Source organism: Epinephelus fuscoguttatus, linkage group LG14 (assembly GCF_011397635.1).
Source record: "Epinephelus fuscoguttatus linkage group LG14, E.fuscoguttatus.final_Chr_v1".
Classification (NCBI taxonomy): domain Eukaryota; kingdom Metazoa; phylum Chordata; class Actinopteri; order Perciformes; family Serranidae; genus Epinephelus; species Epinephelus fuscoguttatus.
In genome coordinates this window covers 8,221,736-8,240,111 of record NC_064765.1, presented here as the reverse complement: position 1 = coordinate 8,240,111, position 18,376 = coordinate 8,221,736, and the positions used below count along the sequence as shown (strand labels likewise).

General features: G+C 43.2%; 1 protein-coding gene across 1 annotated transcript in view; it reads right to left on the bottom strand.

Annotated features, from left to right (window-relative positions):
• Nucleotides 1–348: 348 nt before the first annotated feature.
• Nucleotides 349–18,376, bottom strand: part of paplna (papilin a, proteoglycan-like sulfated glycoprotein) — a 31,967-nt gene continuing 13,939 nt past the window's right edge. Inside the window, 20 exon segments of the mRNA XM_049596456.1 lie at nt 349–2,811; nt 3,232–3,407; nt 4,447–4,555; nt 4,770–4,897; nt 5,291–5,437; nt 5,598–5,652; nt 6,758–6,885; nt 6,982–7,140; nt 8,586–9,060; nt 10,452–10,578; nt 10,695–10,779; nt 11,020–11,215; nt 11,955–12,035; nt 12,663–12,813; nt 12,964–13,140; nt 13,880–14,084; nt 17,276–17,402; nt 17,503–17,626; nt 17,920–18,092; nt 18,190–18,270. Of these exon segments, the coding sequence (XP_049452413.1) occupies nt 2,651–2,811; nt 3,232–3,407; nt 4,447–4,555; nt 4,770–4,897; nt 5,291–5,437; nt 5,598–5,652; nt 6,758–6,885; nt 6,982–7,140; nt 8,586–9,060; nt 10,452–10,578; nt 10,695–10,779; nt 11,020–11,215; nt 11,955–12,035; nt 12,663–12,813; nt 12,964–13,140; nt 13,880–14,084; nt 17,276–17,402; nt 17,503–17,626; nt 17,920–18,092; nt 18,190–18,270 (3,065 nt within the window). The 3' untranslated portion in view covers nt 349–2,650.

The window sequence follows — 18,376 nt, the reverse complement described above, 5'->3', positions numbered from 1 at the left end:
ACACCTGCGGCCTAATGAGAGGTCATCTGACACACCTGGTTTTAATTAAACAACCACAGAGTGAAATAAAATATCAGCCAAGTGTTGCTATAATAAGATAGGAAACAGTAACTTTAGGAATATTATGTAATCTAAGAGATATTGCTGATTAATTTGCAGTTAACAGACTTCATACAAAGAAAAAGAATCAAGCCTCTGGATGAGATGTTTAATTTGTCATGTCGGGCGCCCCCATGTGGCAGAAAGTGGAACATCAAGTCACACAGAAGAAGCTCAAACCACCAGCTTTTATCAAAATATTATTTTTATTATCAAATAATTACATAAAAATAAACATTATGAGGAGAAAATACAACCCTTTATCAGTGAGATGCCAAAAAATATTGATTTAAAAAAAGAGCAGTGGTCAAAACAGCACAGCAGAGACGGGACCGTTTCACTGGATTTACATGTTAAATCCTTTTCATGACCTGACAGTAAGATAATCCTCTAGAAAACAGAGAACATGTACAGGAGGTCCAGAGAGTAAATAACTTATATTAAAGATGTGGCAGAGGGAAAACAACAAAGAAACTTTTGCTTCATCACATTTAAAGGACTTTACAGGTTTACATGTATAATTTTAAGGTCTGTTTTAAAGGTTCTGTATGTAACGTTCCCTAAATCCTTGTTTTTCGTGACACTGCTCTCTGAGGCTGTTAAGCGAACTGTGTCAGCAACCTGTTGCCTGAGCATTGACCAAAACAATGACATCACAAACAAGAGACTGAACCTGATTGAGATCATCATGTTGACAGAGGGCTGGAAAATAAACATTTAGGGTTTGTTCGTAAATCTAATTTGACGCTCTACATTAAAATGAGAGCCCTGTTGGTTGAAGAAACAGAGCATTCTATTTCTACATAAATAAATGAACGGTTAAGTTAATCACACATTGACTTTGCTTGGCGCTCTGAGAGTGTGGTGCTCTGAATAACCAAACAGTACATTCCAACAGTGCTCCGAATTTCAAGCGGTCCGGCTTTCGCCTGAGTACGCTACGGTGTTTGGAGTGAGCATTTCCAAATGTGGACCAAATCAGGACCACTGACTCCCTGATACTAAGTAGCTTCAACCCCAACGTCAGTGTTTCCTCTAGGATATTTATTGTTTGTTAATGTTAGGGGACATCGTTTCTGAGCTAACGTTAATTGGACACTATTGGTGCTGTAGGGGAGCTGAAGAAAAGTAAGGCACTCAGGAGCGCACGTAAAGGTCACATCGTTTGGATTTTCACGGAAAAATTCTCCAGAATTCTTGCTTTGTAGGCTACAAATTACTTTATCAGCTGACGTTAGGATGCCTCCTGTTAGAGGTGTTCTGGGCACGTCCCACTGCAGGAGGCCCCGGGGCAGACCCAGAACACGCTGGAGGGATTACATATCTCATATGGCCTGGGAACACCCTGGGGTCCCCCAGGAGGAGCTGGAAAGTGTCACTCAGGAGAGGGTCATGTGGGTTGCTTTGCTTGGCCTGCTGCCCAAGCGACCCAGCCCCGGATATGTGGATGGATGGAAATGGATGGAAATGGATGGATGGATGGATGGAAATAGATGGATGGATGGAAATGGATGGAGCTGACATTTTGAGGCAACCAATGGCTTATCCTTGCCTCCCTGCTCATTTACGGCTAGCCGGCTAACCTTAGCTTTGGTTATGGTTAGCTCGTTCGACAGCCCAGCTAGCTGCAACTTAGCTGCACTGGATCTGCCATTGGTTGCTTCATAACATTGGCTAATAAAGTAATTTGAAAACCAGCCCTGGGAGTTTGGATGAATAAGCTGAGTTTATCTACTCAGTACAGCACTGTGCTACGTTAGCTAGCTCGCAAATCGCCTTCCTTAGCGAGCAAGGTAATGTTAGCTAACATTAGCTAGCTAAAACCACAATATCACAATATATTTCACGTCAGTGTTTCCTCGAGGATTTATGGTGTTTGTCGACACCAATTTTAATCTAACATTAGCTACTGCTGCACACTGTTAGAGCTGTAGAGACAAGACACTTTGGAGCGCACACAATGCTGCGTTCACAGCCTGCGTCCTGCCATTTCGACAGACTGTTTGTTTTTCCCATGCCATCCAAAAGCTGTTCAGTCTTCCGTCTGCCTGACTGGTGTGAACGCAGCATAAACGTCACATCTTTTGGATTTTCCAGGAAAATTCTTCTTAAGACTTTTACATAGAAATCAGTCCACAGGTGGTCAGAGGCAACCAAGAAAGTTGGGGAAGGTCTCAGTTTCTAAGTTCTAAGTTAATGTTAACGTTCATTATCCAATGAGCAATAAAATGTGATTAATACGTGTCACAAGTTACATACAGAACCTTTAAAGTATTCATATATTCAGTGTTTAATGCAGCAGTGTTCAAACAGACTCCCTGAACTCAGATTTACCTACATCTACTGTAATCGACCCCTTATTTCAGTCTTGAATTGTGATTCTGCACAACCTGGTCAGATTTAAGTGTTTCGAGTCCTTTTGGCAAAAGTTCAGTGTTGGAAGGTTTTCAAAATGCAGTCCTCCGAAAACAGCTTCAATGTTTCAATCACTATCCCTCCCTCCTGTATCCCTCTCCCTCCCGTCCCACAGTTTTTAAAACCCTCTGCGGCCTCAGCCTAGCCGACCAAACCTGTCGTTCCTCTGTGAATGCCTGGTACAGCTGGCACAGCAGAAGCTGGAGTAGTACGAGTTGGAGCAAAGTCGGGCGTAAACGATTAGCTCGCAGTTGGCAAGCTCGGGCTGGTCCACACATTCTGGAGGAACATCAACACCTGCAGCAGAGTTGAAAGACATTGTGTTTCCTTTTCTGTGCCTCATAAAATCAGTTCAATACACAGAACATCGTGCAGTGTTCGGTTTTTGGTTTTTGTTCCAACATCATAGAAAATGTTGGCCTTATTGGTCTGGTTCCAGATCTCTAAATAGTCGCCTACATCGCCAAATTTTTTCAGTGATTCAAATAGTAGAAGTTAGAATAATGAAGTGAAATGAAATGGCTGTTCAGTCAGGTTTTTTCTCTTTTCTGGACAACCAGAAAACTGATTCTCATCTAGATCTGAAAACTCAAAAACACAGTCAAAGAGAAACTGGTGGATCTTATTCAAACAATTATTTTTTCACATGTATGTCGTTGTACAAATGGGTACATAAACACCTCAGATGTCTGTGTTAGGTCACATTATTATCCTCACCTTGATGCGTGTCTTTAGTGATTTTAACTTCAGCCGTTGCGCTCACAGAGTAGATGCCTGTGTAAGCGTTACAGGTATATGTTCCCTCGTCTGAAGGCTTTACGTTATTCAGGATCAGGCTGCCGTCAGAGGACAATAGGATGTCACGACCGTCTGGACGCACTGGTACACCATTCCTGGAGTAAAAGAGGATAAAAGCCCATGAGCGACTTCCTCCTTATTTGCTCATTTTCCCAAGTCGCTTATCCTGTTGGGGGTCACAGGGGGCTGGAGTACGAAAGTAAGTGCAGTTCCTTCTTGTGCTGATTATTCCTGGGCCCAAAATTAAAGGAATAGTTCAGATTTTTTTCAAGTGGGGTTGTATGAATTACTTACTGATAGACAGTATATTACAAACAGTAGATGTCAGTCGGCATGCCCCCAGTTTGGAGAAGCAGGCTGGAGTCTGACATGGAAGCTAAGCAATCTACTGCTGTGGATGGGTCAGCAACAAAATATATTTTAGCCACCCGAAAAAGTCCCACTTGAAAAAAATCTATATCAGTTTAAGTGTATGCTATCTGGAGAGTATTTTCACTGCTTTACCTTAATGACACACAGTGATTTCCAGTTGTAAAATGAAGCCGTTATATTGCTCTCTTCAAAGCCAGACTCCATTGAGAAAAACAGTGATTTAACATTACTGAACACAGGAGCTGCTGGTCTACTGCTGCCTTGATCTGTTCGTTGGTTTGTGTTATTGTGTGACTTTGACATTTAAAAGGTTTAGTTCGGATTCACCAAAGTCACACAATAACACAAACTGACTCACTGATCGAAGCAGCGGTCAACCAGCAGCTTTTGTGTTTAGTGAGTTAAAATTACAGTTTTTCTCAATGGAGTCTGGTGGGTTTGACATAGAAGGGGAACTGAAGATGTTAACGGCTTCTCTGTCAAAACAGGCTGTCTGACAAAAAGGTAAAGTGGTGAAAATACTCTCAATATAGCGTACCCTTGAACTGATACTGATTTTTTAGATGGGATTTAAGATAGGAAGTTGGCTAAAATAGGTCTTGTTGCTGACTCCTGTCAACAGCAGCTTCTGTGTTGGACTCCAGCCTGCCTTTTCCAAACTGGGGGCATGCTGAATGACATCAAAAATTCCTTGCTATCCCTTTAAGCATCAACCTGTCATCAGGTCTAAAAAGATAGATAAATAGTTGCTTAGATGATTACCTGGACCAGCGTATGTTGACGTTGTCTCCTGACACCACACAGGGGAGCAGAGCTGTGCTGCCTTCAGCCACCTGGATGTTATTAGGAGCTGTGGTGATCTTCAGGTCGGCTGGATGATAAAACCAGAAGCAAAGATCAGACAAAAAGCTGATTTTATCAACCCAAAAATGATCTTGATATCCACTTTATCACTGTCAACTTTAGTGACACTCAGACATACTGACCTCTGCTGGTGCTTAAGTAAAACTACAACATCTACAAACTTCCGAACAGCACTGATGATCATCTTATATGTTAAGCTTGATGGCTAATGATAACCTCACCTTGGACTCTGAGCTGCAGCTGCCTCTGCTCCAGCTGTTGCTGACTGGAGGCTGTGCACGTGTAAACACCAGAGTCGGCAGACGTCAGGGAGCCGATGGTCAGCGCGCCATCTGAGTTCTGGGTAAACCTACAACACAGCAACACCTGTTCACACTGCTGACCAGAACGTGAAGGGTAAAATGTTTTATTGAAAAATAGATGATGTTCTTACGTCCTCCATTTCCACACAAAAAAATTATAATAAAAATATGATTAAAAAATATAATAAAATAATGTAAAAATAAAAAATATAATAAAATAATAAAAAATAATTATAATAAATAATTTAAAAGAGAGGGAAAGGAAAAAGACAAATGCATGTACAAATAACTGTAAATGTACTTCTTCATCATCATCATCATCATCATCATCATCAAAAAGATCCACTTTTTCTTTTATTTAGACTTTGACAATAACAGTCATATATACTCTCCATAAATGAATAAAGCAGCATGATGATGATGATGATGATGATGATTACCTGGGGTCACTGAGGATCTGTCCGTCTTTAGTCCACTGAATGCTGACAGACTGAAGAGCTGATGGAGGGACGATCGTGCAGGACAGTCTGGCAGTTTGTCCGGCTCGCATTTCCAGCAAAGAGGAGCTCGACCGCTCGATACTGAACCTGAGAGGAACAGAAACACAAAGTCAGTGACTGCGTCATCATTTACAGCTTCACAGAATTCACAGATTTTGGTGTTTCGTTTCTATAATCTTCAATTTCTCTTCGTTACATTTCATGGAAGAAACTTTTCTCGTACAGAGAAAAGAGAGATTGTTCTTACCGAGGGAAAGGACCATCTCTGGGCAGTGAGGTAGGAACCGGCTGAGATGATCCCTCTATGACACACACACACACACACACACACACACACACACGCTCTGGGTCAGTGCTCCTGTCATAATTCACTTACATAATGTCACATTAACACATCATGCATAAAGACCGGCTAACTTTTCAAGGTCAGCGTGTTCTGACACAACCTCTGACATCATCTATGACATCAGAGCTTCACCCCAATCTTCGGGATTTTCGTGTGACGGACTAATTAGGGGTAAAGTCGGTCAAATTAAGGTTTTGACCGAATCTGGCCCCAATTAGCTGATTGCACACTGGATGGAAGGTTTTCATAGAGTGCTCCAGGGATGACATTTTCTGTAGGCTGACACAGAAGTTCGCATTGCACTGGTTCCCTTGTCAAAAAGCCTGTCGGATTTTTCCATTGGATTGTGGATTACTGCAGAAAATAAGCTCCGATGCGAAATGAATTTGGGCCCAAAGAGACCTTTCCAAAGGCTTACTTTTTTAGAGAGACGTCTGGAAATCAGTCGATACATTACAACCGCCGCAAAATGGCTGTTTCACTACCTGGATTTGATCCATTCAGCCCAATATTTCGAAAGTCTAGAAAAGCTACTCGATTAAATCATTTTATCCCCATGCAAGTCAACGGAGCATTAAAAAGGAAGTAGCTGGCTCGGCTGGCGGAAGTCTGTTGTGCTCTTGCTCTATGGGCCCAGTGATGCAAAAGATCAGGGTTATTTCATACAGCAGAAATCACGTTTTTTTTTGGCTTTATGCCCCACTGAGCAACTTTGATAGGAATGAACGGTACCCAGTGTCCAATGCTGCATCGTCTTTATACATGCATGGAATGTCTGAACATAATTTCATGATGATCCATCTTTGCAAGATATTGAACCAAGGTTCAACCAACAGACAAAACGACTATTCCTAAAAATTCCAACATTAATTTCACAGGAAAAAGTCTTAAAATCACCAAAATTAAACAAAATTAGTAAAGCAGTGAGGGCTCTTTTAGAAAATGTCTTCCATTCTGCAGGTCCAAACAGCTTATTTTTGCTCACACTGTCGATGAATTCTTGCACAATGAATCAACTGTGGTTCTATTGCACATGTGAAATTATTTTGTCTCTGCATTACCTGTGACAGACAGGTAAATGTAGCGGTGATCTCTCTCCTGTTCCCGAGTCGCCACGCACAAGAACCACCCAGAATCCAGCTTAGTGAGAGGACCGACCAACAGAGAACCGTTGGGCTGCTGGTGATGCCTAAATAAAACGTATAAATAAAGAAGTAGAGAATGACTGCAAACATTGGCAGAAAGCAAAGTTAAATAAAATAAATGTGTGATTGTTTCTGCCGACCTGTGAGTAGACAAAGGGATGCCATCTCTTCTCCACTCCACGATGACAGTGGAGGACGGCGGCGGGCTGACTCTGCAGGGCAGCACAACTGTCTGGCCCACTAAAGCCTCCACCATGGACGGGTCGGTCTTATCAATGGTCACTCCTCCTAAGGTCAGACTGAGGAAACAGGAGGAGGATACAAGGGCAGAAGGAAGAACAGAAAGGATGGAAAGGAAGGACGAAGGATCAGGAGGAAGTTTGAAGATTGAAAGGGAGGAAGAGAACGAAAGAATCACTTTATGCTCCACTGTTGGTACTTTTATTAGTCACCACCAAAGCAAGCATAAAGATCGCCCGCAACCTGGCTTCAGAGGATCATCAGAGAGAGAAGACAGAGAGGAGCTTTGGCACACAGATGGCCCATGCAACATGAAGAGTGACGAGACATAACAAGGCAACCTTCACCCACAAACAACAAAGTCTGTGCACTACAAGACAAAGACAAAAGATAATTTCCTTCCACCAGAGTAAAACCAAAGCAATTTTCCCACAACATGTTGACTTGCAACAGCCTCCCAACCCAACTACACAAATAAAAGGTGAGACAAGACAGAGCTTAGTGACCACACACAAACAACGACGGATAAAGCATCACAGCAGAACCTTTATTAGTTTGATCTAATGACATCAAGGTGACAACACAAAGCACAAAGGTGGTGGACACGGTGAGGTAGCAGCAGGTACAGATAAGCACAGGACGACTAACATGAACTCCAGACAGACAGAGAAAAGTCCCAGAAACACTAAACGAAGAAAGCTGTCCATTTTAGGGTCGCTGTGAGGTTTGTCGGCTTCTCCAGACATTTTGTCGAGGTTAGAGGAAGAAACAAGCGTGGGCAAGAGTCTGTGGAGCTAGCGGTACAGTGGCGTAGCTGTGGTTGTGTTTTACAAAGCAAGGGTGTGGATTATATTTGCATCGCAAGATTTATGTGCGTTGCGTAGTGAGAAAGAGCAAGTTGCATAAAATAAAGCACATATATAAACATGATATAAAATCGTTAAAGAGTAACTTAACACCAGGCTGGTGTTAACACCCGTCAGTGATGTCATGATGTACTGATACACCCTGAAGTACACTTCTACATCACCGCAGCAAAAACAAAGACTTTTAAGAGGTGTTAAGTTGCTCTTTAAGTTTGCTGATTTAGTCTTGAAAGCTTAAAAAAGAATGCATGATTGACCTTTATTTTAGTTTTGCTTGCATTTACAGTTAAGATGCTTCATTAGTAATTAAATAATGTTACAGAAGACATTCAAAAATGAAATTGTCTTCATTATGCAGACTGTTAGCCTTCATTTTTTGACTTTTTGTTGCATTGTTGAAAATGCTAGAGCTTAATTCTGAATTTAGTTTATATAAATTTGTTGTGCATACACACGAGGGATGTCTGTGGATGGTGTTTCCTTTAGCTCACTCTTTGGCCTGACACACACTTAAAGCACGGCTGAGTGGATTGGGGCTCTTTCAGCAGGGGTAAGAAGGCTGTTACCAGCATTATGAGAACAGTGGGGGCATGGCCGGGGCAGGTAGTGAGCTTTCCGCCAGGTCTTCAGGGTCTTACCTCGCTGCTGGGCCTGTGTGCTGTGCAGCAGTACCAGAGGCAGGCCGGCGTGTGTGGAGGTACACTCTAGCTCTGTGTGCGTGTGTGGCGGCGCTTGTGGCCTGTCTGCCTGTGCCGCTGTTCGAGCCTCCCTGGACTGTGAAAATCCTCCCCATGTTGCGTGACCCTCCACCTGTCGACCCTCCAGAGGTGGATCCACCTGCTCTGGATCCTCCTCCAGATGAGGTCCGTCTGGAGGTGGGTTCTCTTCTAGGAGTTGGCTGTGCGGCAGGAGCGACGGGTGCAGGGCCCTGCTGGCTCCCCTGCCTGCACGCCCTCTGGCACTCAGCCCGGTTCATGAAGTTGTTGCTGTTGCCGTGGCAACTTCCGTACCAGAAGTGCACGCACTTGGAGGTGATGACATCGTAGTGGTAGCGTGATATCCAGATGCTGCAGGAGCCGGCGGCACGAGGCAGGGAGCAGATGGAGCGCTCAACTACAGCACAGAAACAGAAGAGGTGAAGTTACAAACATAAAGTCTACAGGATATGAAGCCCTAGCTTCTCCTGCACTTTCAACTGTATCACATGGTCTTCATCAATAGTTGGAGTCTGCTTACTTCACATCAGCGTCTAATGAAGGTCATGTGATACAATTTAAAACTCCTGAAAAAGCTAGAAAGAGGACCTTGACTTTGGATTGTTTTTTCATTTCTCTCATCAAGCTTTTAAAGGAATACATTTCAGGTGAATACATTCACACCGTGTTCCATTGAATTCATAAACAAAACTTTGTTTTTCTCGATTGCCGCTACGATCAACGAAGAATCCAAAAACAGAAAATTCTTGATGAATTAAAGTAAAAGAAGTTCGCTTTGAACAAAGTTGTGACTTTGGTGAATCTGAACTAACCCTTTAAAACACCCAAATCACACCATAACACAAACAAACTTATGGATGGTTATGGAGTTTGGCTTTGAAGACAGCATCAACAATTTCCCTTTTCATTTGTTACCCTGTCAGAAAGGGCCATCTGATGGGAAGTACTGAGCATACGACTGGATAAATGAGACTTGGATTAACACACAACAAGGTAAGGCTTTATGTCAACACATATTTTGATACAGTTTTGCTGTTGTTAAACGAGGTACCCTATGATTTCAAGTATTTTCTCCATTTTTGGATTCTTCGTTCATTGTGGAGGCATGTGAGAAAAGCAAAGATTTCTTCAAAAATTCAATGTAATAGGGTTGTGTAATTTACAGCACTTTGATGTAATCAGTTTTTTGGTACGATTGGTAAGACTATAACGCCAAAGACTACATTGATCACAACCAAAATGTGCATCTCTGGGTCAGCACGGGATATTCAGTCAGGACAATTAAAAAATGTATATTTTCCCCAGTTTATTAATATTACTTAGTTCTTATTTCCTCACTGGTAGTAGAGCTCCTCAGTGACCAAAAGACAAAAGGGTGTAGCTGGACTGGATGATACATGCATGTGAATTAATGTTAACTGATGACCAAGAAGTAAAAAAACCTTCTCTTCACACATGAGTTTAAAGATTTAAAAAAAAAAAGTCTGTAGACTCATACAGAAGTAATTCCTCTCAATCTTAACTTATGACGCACTCCCAGTATGTGGTGAGGTATTTTTCTGCAAAGACGCTGCCTATATCTTCTTATTTCCTGTGTCTGTGTTGGGGACTTTTACGGTCTTGTACCCCGACAGCGCTCAGGTGATGTTCGGACTTCAGAAAAAAGGTAGCGACCAATTGCTAGACTGTTAGCAGCGTCTTTACAAACAGTAACCAACAATCCTGCATAGTATACCTTTAAGAACGGGATAAAGCAAAACAAAACAGAGATTAATGTGTGTCTCTTACTGTTGTTGGGTGGGTCAGGGCAGCCCTCCCCATTGGGTCCATCTGCAGGTGTGGTGCGGTCATAACAGCACCCGTAGGTGGTGAGTTTGCACTGTGCTGCATTCTCAGTGGGAAGAGAAGAAGCAGCCTGAGGACATGAGACATGATGGAGGAGTAGAGGAAAGGTTTAATGGTCTGTCTGATCATCACTGTAGTGAAGAGGTGGTGAAATGAACTGGAAGAATTTCATGTATGTTTGCTCACAGTGGGTGCAGGGGCCACATACTCCACGCAGCCCTCCCTGTTGGGGCCCTGAGCAGCCGTCACTCCGTCTCGGCAGCAGCCATAACTGTCACACAGAACAAGAAGGTACAAGTAGTAAAACACTATGTACTGAACATTTGTGCCAAATATAACACATATGTGACATTTCTATGAAAACCTCAGCCTTCGGTCACTTAGTGGTTACTGCTGAAGTCACACGTAACGCCACACAGTCTCTGCCATGAAAGTGACACCCCCACAAAGGCTCTAACAGACTCCATATGTAACCTCAACCGCAGTGTAATGACAGCTTGGAGCTGGATACCTGGTCTGGACGCATTGTGGCCGGACAGGAGTGGGAGCTGGGGCATATGGGCAGCCCAGACCCTGGGGGCCCCCGGCTGAAGTGCGTCCATCTGGGCAGCAGCCATAATAGGACTGGCTGCAGTGGAGGGCAGGGGCGGAGCCGTGAGGGTCGTAGACTGTGTTCGTCTGGGTCAGATCCGTCTCAGGCCTGCGGGCTGCGATGAAACCAAGTGAGGGGGGAGAATTAGCACATTACACATGCAGCCTAGACCCACAGTTCACGGTGTTTTATATAGACAAGACGTACAATAGAGTCTACGCTATTGTGCTTGAGGCCACACAGGAAGTGAAACACAAAATAATGCAAAACGAAGAAGAACGGCAACAAAACGGCTACAATTAACTAAAAAACATTTGTTTATGGAAGGATAGAACAGGGAACAGTGGAGAATGAATTGGAACAAGGAGTTCCAGCAATGAGAATAAACAATCTCACAGGAAATGAACCCCAAACTTAAAATTCCTGACCACTGGGACAGTGCTGCAGAATGCCAGAACATGCCAAAAACACCACAGCCAGCACTTGCACACTTCAGTGCTTCTGAAATATTTTAATCAGGCCAACAATGCCCATGGACCCCTGAAAACATGTCAATCAGGCGGCCGGGATAATTAGTGCTGGGACAGGGAGGGGGGGTGCTGATGGGGACAAAGTGACAGGAGTTATATCAGCAGAGAGGAGGGCGGGGGTGCAGGGAAACTGAGGGGTAGCAATTATTAGGGTGCAATCACACCTACAGTTTGTTGGGTATAAACCATAAATGCTTTATAAATGATCAATTAGCCAATAAAATGTTGAAATCTCGTTTCGTCTCCAGAGAGTGAGTGGTGTCACTGTCATCGGAGGGGTTTTACTGATGAATTAAAGGGAAACTGATGAAATTTGAGTCAAACCTGTTGAGTGGTCCGGCACGTAGGGCTGGAAAACAGTATGTGTGTTGTCGTATCCTCGTGTGTCCTGGACGCTGGGAACCGCTGCACAAAGAGGAACACAAAACAATGGGAGCTCATTATACAATGTAAGTGAGTGTTTAAATTATCTTATGACGTTGACAGAAGTTATGATACTGTAATGTGTGCTGACTAATTCGTATTGATTCAGTCATTTACAAACAGAAAACTTGAATGTCTGTGTTTCCGTTAATAAATGACATGTTGCATTAAATCTGCTTATGATTTGTCCTGAGGGCAACAAATATAAGGAGAATATCAGAGGCCCCAGAAGTGAGCTCTGTGGGACACCGCAGGACAGTGGAGAGGAATCAGACACAAAAGCCCCGTTTCCACCAAACAGTTTCAGTATGGTACATTTTGAATCAAAAATAACCCTTCAGACATGGTACCTAGACCCTAGCTTAGCACTTCCACCGCTAACACCTGTCTGTCATGTGGGCGGTGTTGTTGTCAGTGCTCAATCCAGCACTCACTGCATTTCCTCCGTTATCAGTCTGCACCTTGTTTATTGTCCACAGAACAAGGTTGCACGCCGACATACTCAGAACAAATCACAACAGGCTGCAAGGACTACTCATTACTAAAAGTCTGTGTCATCCAAGAGAGACAATAAAAACTAATTTAGGAGCTCATGTTGCCTGTGCTCACATTGTGGGCTGTAGCAGGACTGGGTGTTGCAGCGCTCCGTGGTGGAGGGTTTAGGATTGACATTACACTCTCTCGCAGGGTACAGGTTCCTGTCTTGGTCTGAGCAGATCACCTGCCGCTCTCGTGTGCCGGAGCCACAGCTCTTAGTGCACTGGAGGAAAAACAGACAGAGATTATAGCCAGTTCAAAACAGTTGCACTGAGAGACAGAAACGATGACATGATACTTCACATTCAGCCACAATAACTGCACATTAAGTGTCCCGGCATTGTTCGTGTTTGCTGTTCCGTGTCCCGCTCACCAGTCCCCAGTCTCCAACGTGCCAGCTGATCTGTCTCAGGCAGGCTGCCATCTCACAGGAGCGGGTGGCAGTGGGGCGGACCAGATTGCTGCAGGAAGTTTCCTCCAGCCTCATTCCTCCTGTACCGACACAGGTGACGTCCCTGGTCTGCTGGCCTGTACCGCAGGTCACTGAGCACTGCAGACACATTAGCACAGATTCTATAACACAGATCTCTTTGATGTTGCCTTAATGTTATACTGTTTGATAATAAAATTCAGCATAATAAAACCCTGAAAAGTGTAGGGTTAGCTAGCTAGCTACTGAAGATATAGCCTACTGAATGTATGCACATGCTGCTTTTGCTTTTTAATTATTATAACAGCGAAACAAAGACCGACCCTGCTGTACAGGAACCAGTGAAGGGAAGCAGGGAAACTTTGCTGATATTCAACCAGCTCTGTGTCATCGCATTGTGCACAGATTAACAGTGTTTGACTTCCCCTGGAGATCCCTGCTCGTCCGGCGGTGGAGGTCAGGGTGCTGGCAGCAGCACGGGGGCGAAGCCAAACGCTGTTCATCTGCACACACTGCGATGCCACACAGCTGGTTCAATATCAGCAGAGTTTCCCTTTATATTCATTGTCTTGTGTGGCGATCAGCAGTGATGTGGTGATTCACTTTTACACTGTGATCTGTAGCCTATAGTTCGGCTTTAGCTTCTAACTATCTTTGTCTTTTTAACCTGTTGTTGCTGCTGAGTCAGTTTGACATCCTGGATATATCCTTCAAACACAGACTGTAGACCCCTAAGTGTGGGCTCCATGCTTAACCCAGCAGCTTGTCGAACCATCACAAAGGGGCGGGGCATCGTGAAAAGTCAACTGTTTGTTTACTTTCATTTGATTCAGTTTCACCTTCAGTCTGGATCACTCACCGCGCTCCACCTAGACACTTGATACTCTGCACACATTTGCATGTTGCAGGTCTGCAGTGAGGGTGGTGCTTCTGTGTAGGCAGCACACATGGCATCCTCCACCACGCGGGGGCCAGCAGCATCGTGGGAGATGCACTGCACGCTGCGCACCTGAGAGCCTCCACCACAGGTCACCGAGCAGGTGTTCCACTCTCCGGTTTTCCAGCTGGGAAATCCACCGGGAGGAGAAGGGAGACAGGAAACAGCAGTCAGAGAGATGAAAGAGACTTCATCGTTATCCGTCTATATACATTGCAACACACAGAGAAATTAGTATTTTCCGAGTCCCAGTGCAAAACTAAAAATGAATGAATGAACATAAGATGCAAACAACAAAATACAGGTACAGAACAAGATACAAGACAAGATACAAGGATATATTATAATATATGTATAATATTAGAAACATACAAATACAAGTAGTGAAATGTAAATACAGGTAGTGTGAATAAACGTAAAGCTGCAACATAGTGCAGAGAAAATGAAGAGTTTCATTCCAAACTAATTTTAAAAAGCCTGTCTGAAATTATGTGGGCTTTTTAAAATATCAGAAATCCATCCAAAATAGTAGAGAAGGTTTTCTGATAAAGCCTGACTTCATATTTTTGGCCAGAGACGTGGGAACTTTGACATTAAAATTCTTGGCAAAGTGCAGCGTTAAGGAACAACTTCACAGCTGCTGGAAATCTTGTTTTGACTGACATCCAGTGGTTTAACTCTCAATCTGCTGCAGTGAGGTGGAAGTGTTCTCCAGGATCGCATAACATGTCTGTCTGGAGTGCTAACAGAGACACAACCAACCACACCCAGCAGTAATGCTCAATTTTTAATCAGAGAGGGCAGTGACACAGTGTTCTGCCCTGGATATATGCAAGTCATTTCTATTAGTTGATCTATGCAACAGCAAATAATAGCGAAAAATGCCTGTCACAATTTTCAGAACTGACAGATTACTTATTCATTTTGTCTGACCAACAATCAAGAACCTAAAGACATTTCATTCACAATAACATAAAACAAAGAAAAGCAGCAGCTCCTGAAATTTGATAATGTTTGGCATACTTGCTTTATAAACAACTTTAAATCATAAATTGATCACCAAAGTGTGTCGGCTTATTTTCCATCCATCAGAAAATCAAGTAATTGACTGATGTTTTCAGCAGCAATTGAATATTAGCCTTCGATAATCATTCTTTAGTTCAGATACATTTCAGTGTTTTGGAATGAAACCCTTCAAATGAAATGCAAGTGTACAAAAGGATGCATCACTTTAACAAAGCCACTAAAATACTACAAAATTACTAAATATGATGATGTTAAAAACAACACATCCTTTTGGCGATTGCAGTGTTAAAGGGCAAGTTTGGTATTTTTGAACCTGGACCCTATTTTCCCATGTTTATGTCTCTAAGAGACTGATAGCAGCAACAATTCTTTAAAGCGGTCCAGAGTTGTGTGAGAGCGCTGCAGCTGGCAGCAGCAAAACAGGCTGCAATGTAACCACTCAAGGCACATTTGCATCGTTAATTTACGTCAAGGTAAAGTGTTTCTTTTTGTCACTGACAGGCTCAGATTGTTATTATAAGTGTCCGACAACAAGGATCCCTACAGAGACAGACCTTGTTGTTGAAGAGTAAGATTTTTTTGTTTAATGAGGAACAGCTCTGAAATGGCTATAGCCAAACCCACCAGACTCTCATTTAAAAAAACAGTAATTTTAGCGCGTAGAGAGGCAACATATTTTCACATCTAACTGGTTGAATTAATGGTTTATTTCAACCAAACCAAACCAAACCAAAGTTAGTAATGGTTGGAACAGTAGAAAGATGACCCAAGATGGCTTTTGTGAGTTTTATTTTGTTTTTGTCAACTCTGAATAAAGTGTGTTTAATGATGATAAAATTACTGTTTTTTTTAAAATGGAGTTTGGTGGGTTTGGTGTTAGCGAATTTGGGGCTGTTTCTAGTGAAATATAAAGGTTCTTACTCTTCAGCAAAAAGGTCTATCTCTGTAGGGATCCTTTCTATAAACTGTCAGACACTTGAAATAATAATCTGAGCCTGTCAGTAGCAAAACAGACACTTTAAGTGGATGTAGATTGATGGTGTACACACACCCCAGTGGGTTAAATTGCAGCCTGTCTTGCTTAAAATACTAGACCAATTTCAAAAATTGTTGTTAGCATTTGTCACTTAGACACAAAAACAGAGGAAGATAGGGTCCAGGCTGCAAAATACCAAACTTATCCTTTAAAGAAAATCCAGAAACCTGCCACCAGTCAGTCACAGCTGAAGGACAGGAAGTATTTTTCATGTCCTGGTTAGTTTGGACACTGATTACAAGAAGCATTAATGCAGAAAGACTGGACACAAAATTACGACCAGCAAGCTCACACTTGATCTCTGCCCAACTTCAGCACACATACATGAACATCGACTGTTTCTGGTCCATATCTTTCAATTTGAGGATAATGAGGCGCAGGCAACGTCACCCGAGCTTCATAAACATCTCAGGTTTCTGAGCAGCAGCAGCATCAAAGAAAAGAAGCAGGAAATACCAGAGAGTCACTCACTGAAGCCCCAGCTGTTTACTACCACTCGCTGCTGCTGTGTCCCATTCAGACGTACACAATCCCCACAACACCGCTGCATGACCACCTTTAACCTTAAACAAACACCTCACAACACACCGGCTACGCTAATGCACAGCGACAGAGAGTTTAACAGTTTGCTGAAACAGTCAGGCAGCAGCCCGGCTCAGGGATCAGGTACAGGGGCCACAGGTTGGGAGGTTAAAAAGGAGGAGGAGGTGTCTGATGGAAATGTGGCGTCAAATCAGGGTTTGGCCTCCCTGGAGAGAAGCGTTAAGTGCATCCGAGACAAATGAGGATCATTAGAGGTTGAAAGGAGATCTCTGAGCTGGACAGTTGCCTTCGTTCTCACCCCAAACGGAGGAACAAGTGAGTGCACTAAACACAGATACTAAAGTCAAACACATCTAAAGGGTATTCCAGGAGTCACTGTGAAGGATTACTAACGATTAAGATCTCCCCCTGTGTTTGCAGTCATCTAAAACTCTACCACTACGATTACAGACCCTGAGTTACCTGAACACATAGGCTCTGGGTCTTTTTGAGGATCTCCACAACTGTGGTGGATACAGGTACGCCATCCTTTCAGACAGTCATAATAACACCAACAACAGTCAAGAAGCTGCTCTGAAAGTTACTGTTTGGACTACTATGAGCACAAACACACTCGCAATGGAATAAAAATGAACTCTAGATTTTGTTGGCTTTAGAAAATTCTGCTTAAATCTACTGAATAATCACATTTGTGCCAGAGGACTGTAATTTACCTGCGGGTCTGTGGGCATGCCTGGGGGTTGCATGTACGGTTGGTCTGTGGTCTCGCCAGAGATGCACACAGATAGTCGGGGTAAGCCTCGTTATCAATGGTGCAGAAGACCAGACGAGACTGGTAGCCTAACAAAGGAGCAGAATAAGAAGGGAGTTGTTTCATTTTCTGTTAAACCAGCACTCGTCTGCACTCAGGTTTAAATTATTGTGTTGTTCTGAGACTGACCTGATCCACACTCTCTGCTGCAGACAGACCAGGATCCAGAACTCCAGAAGTAGCCCTGTCTGGAGCGTCCATTGGGAAGATAGAATTCGTAGTCCACACCTTGGTTTGGCTCCTGGCTGATCAGCTGAGAGAGGGTTGGATGTAACAATTAAAGTCCATTTATATTCACTAAAATGTTTGTCAGTCTGTCCAAGACTTTGGTCCAAAGCAACTAAAAGCCGGATTCCTGCTCATTGAAGGATGAAATCTGACTCCTCAACCTTTCCTCTAACACCATCAAAGCTGTAAAAATTCTCCCTGACTTATTGTGAGACTCAGTTTTCCCTGAAGTGTGCTGTCCTTTTATTCATGGTCGAATTCTATTGGTTTGGGAGTTAAATATTTGAAATACAAATAAATAAAAGTATGAAATCTTACCTCAACAACGAGGGGTTCAGTGGTGGGGCCTCTGCCGATGATGGTTTCAGGGACGTTGTCGCCCTCAGCTCCTCTCTGGTAGTACAGCATCGTTCCAGCGATGGGTGTCGCCCTGGAAAACTCAATTACCCAGTGGCCATTGAGGTAGTATTCCCCACGCAGGTTCTTGATAGCTGTACAGAGAGGTTACAGTCATCACATGTTCACAATACAATCAAACATACTACAGACACAAGCACAACTATTTCTCCTCATTCAAAAAGTTCGTACCCAGGTAGTTGCGTGTGGCCACTGTTTCTCTGATGCTGATAGTTGTGGCTCCAACGGGGATGATGAACATCTGGTTGTAGCCTGAGATGAAAATGAAACAGAACTCCTTTCACACATACAAACTACAAACCAAAGAAGTCTACATCTGACGTTACCCTCAGCGACAGGCAATTAACGTGCACATGTG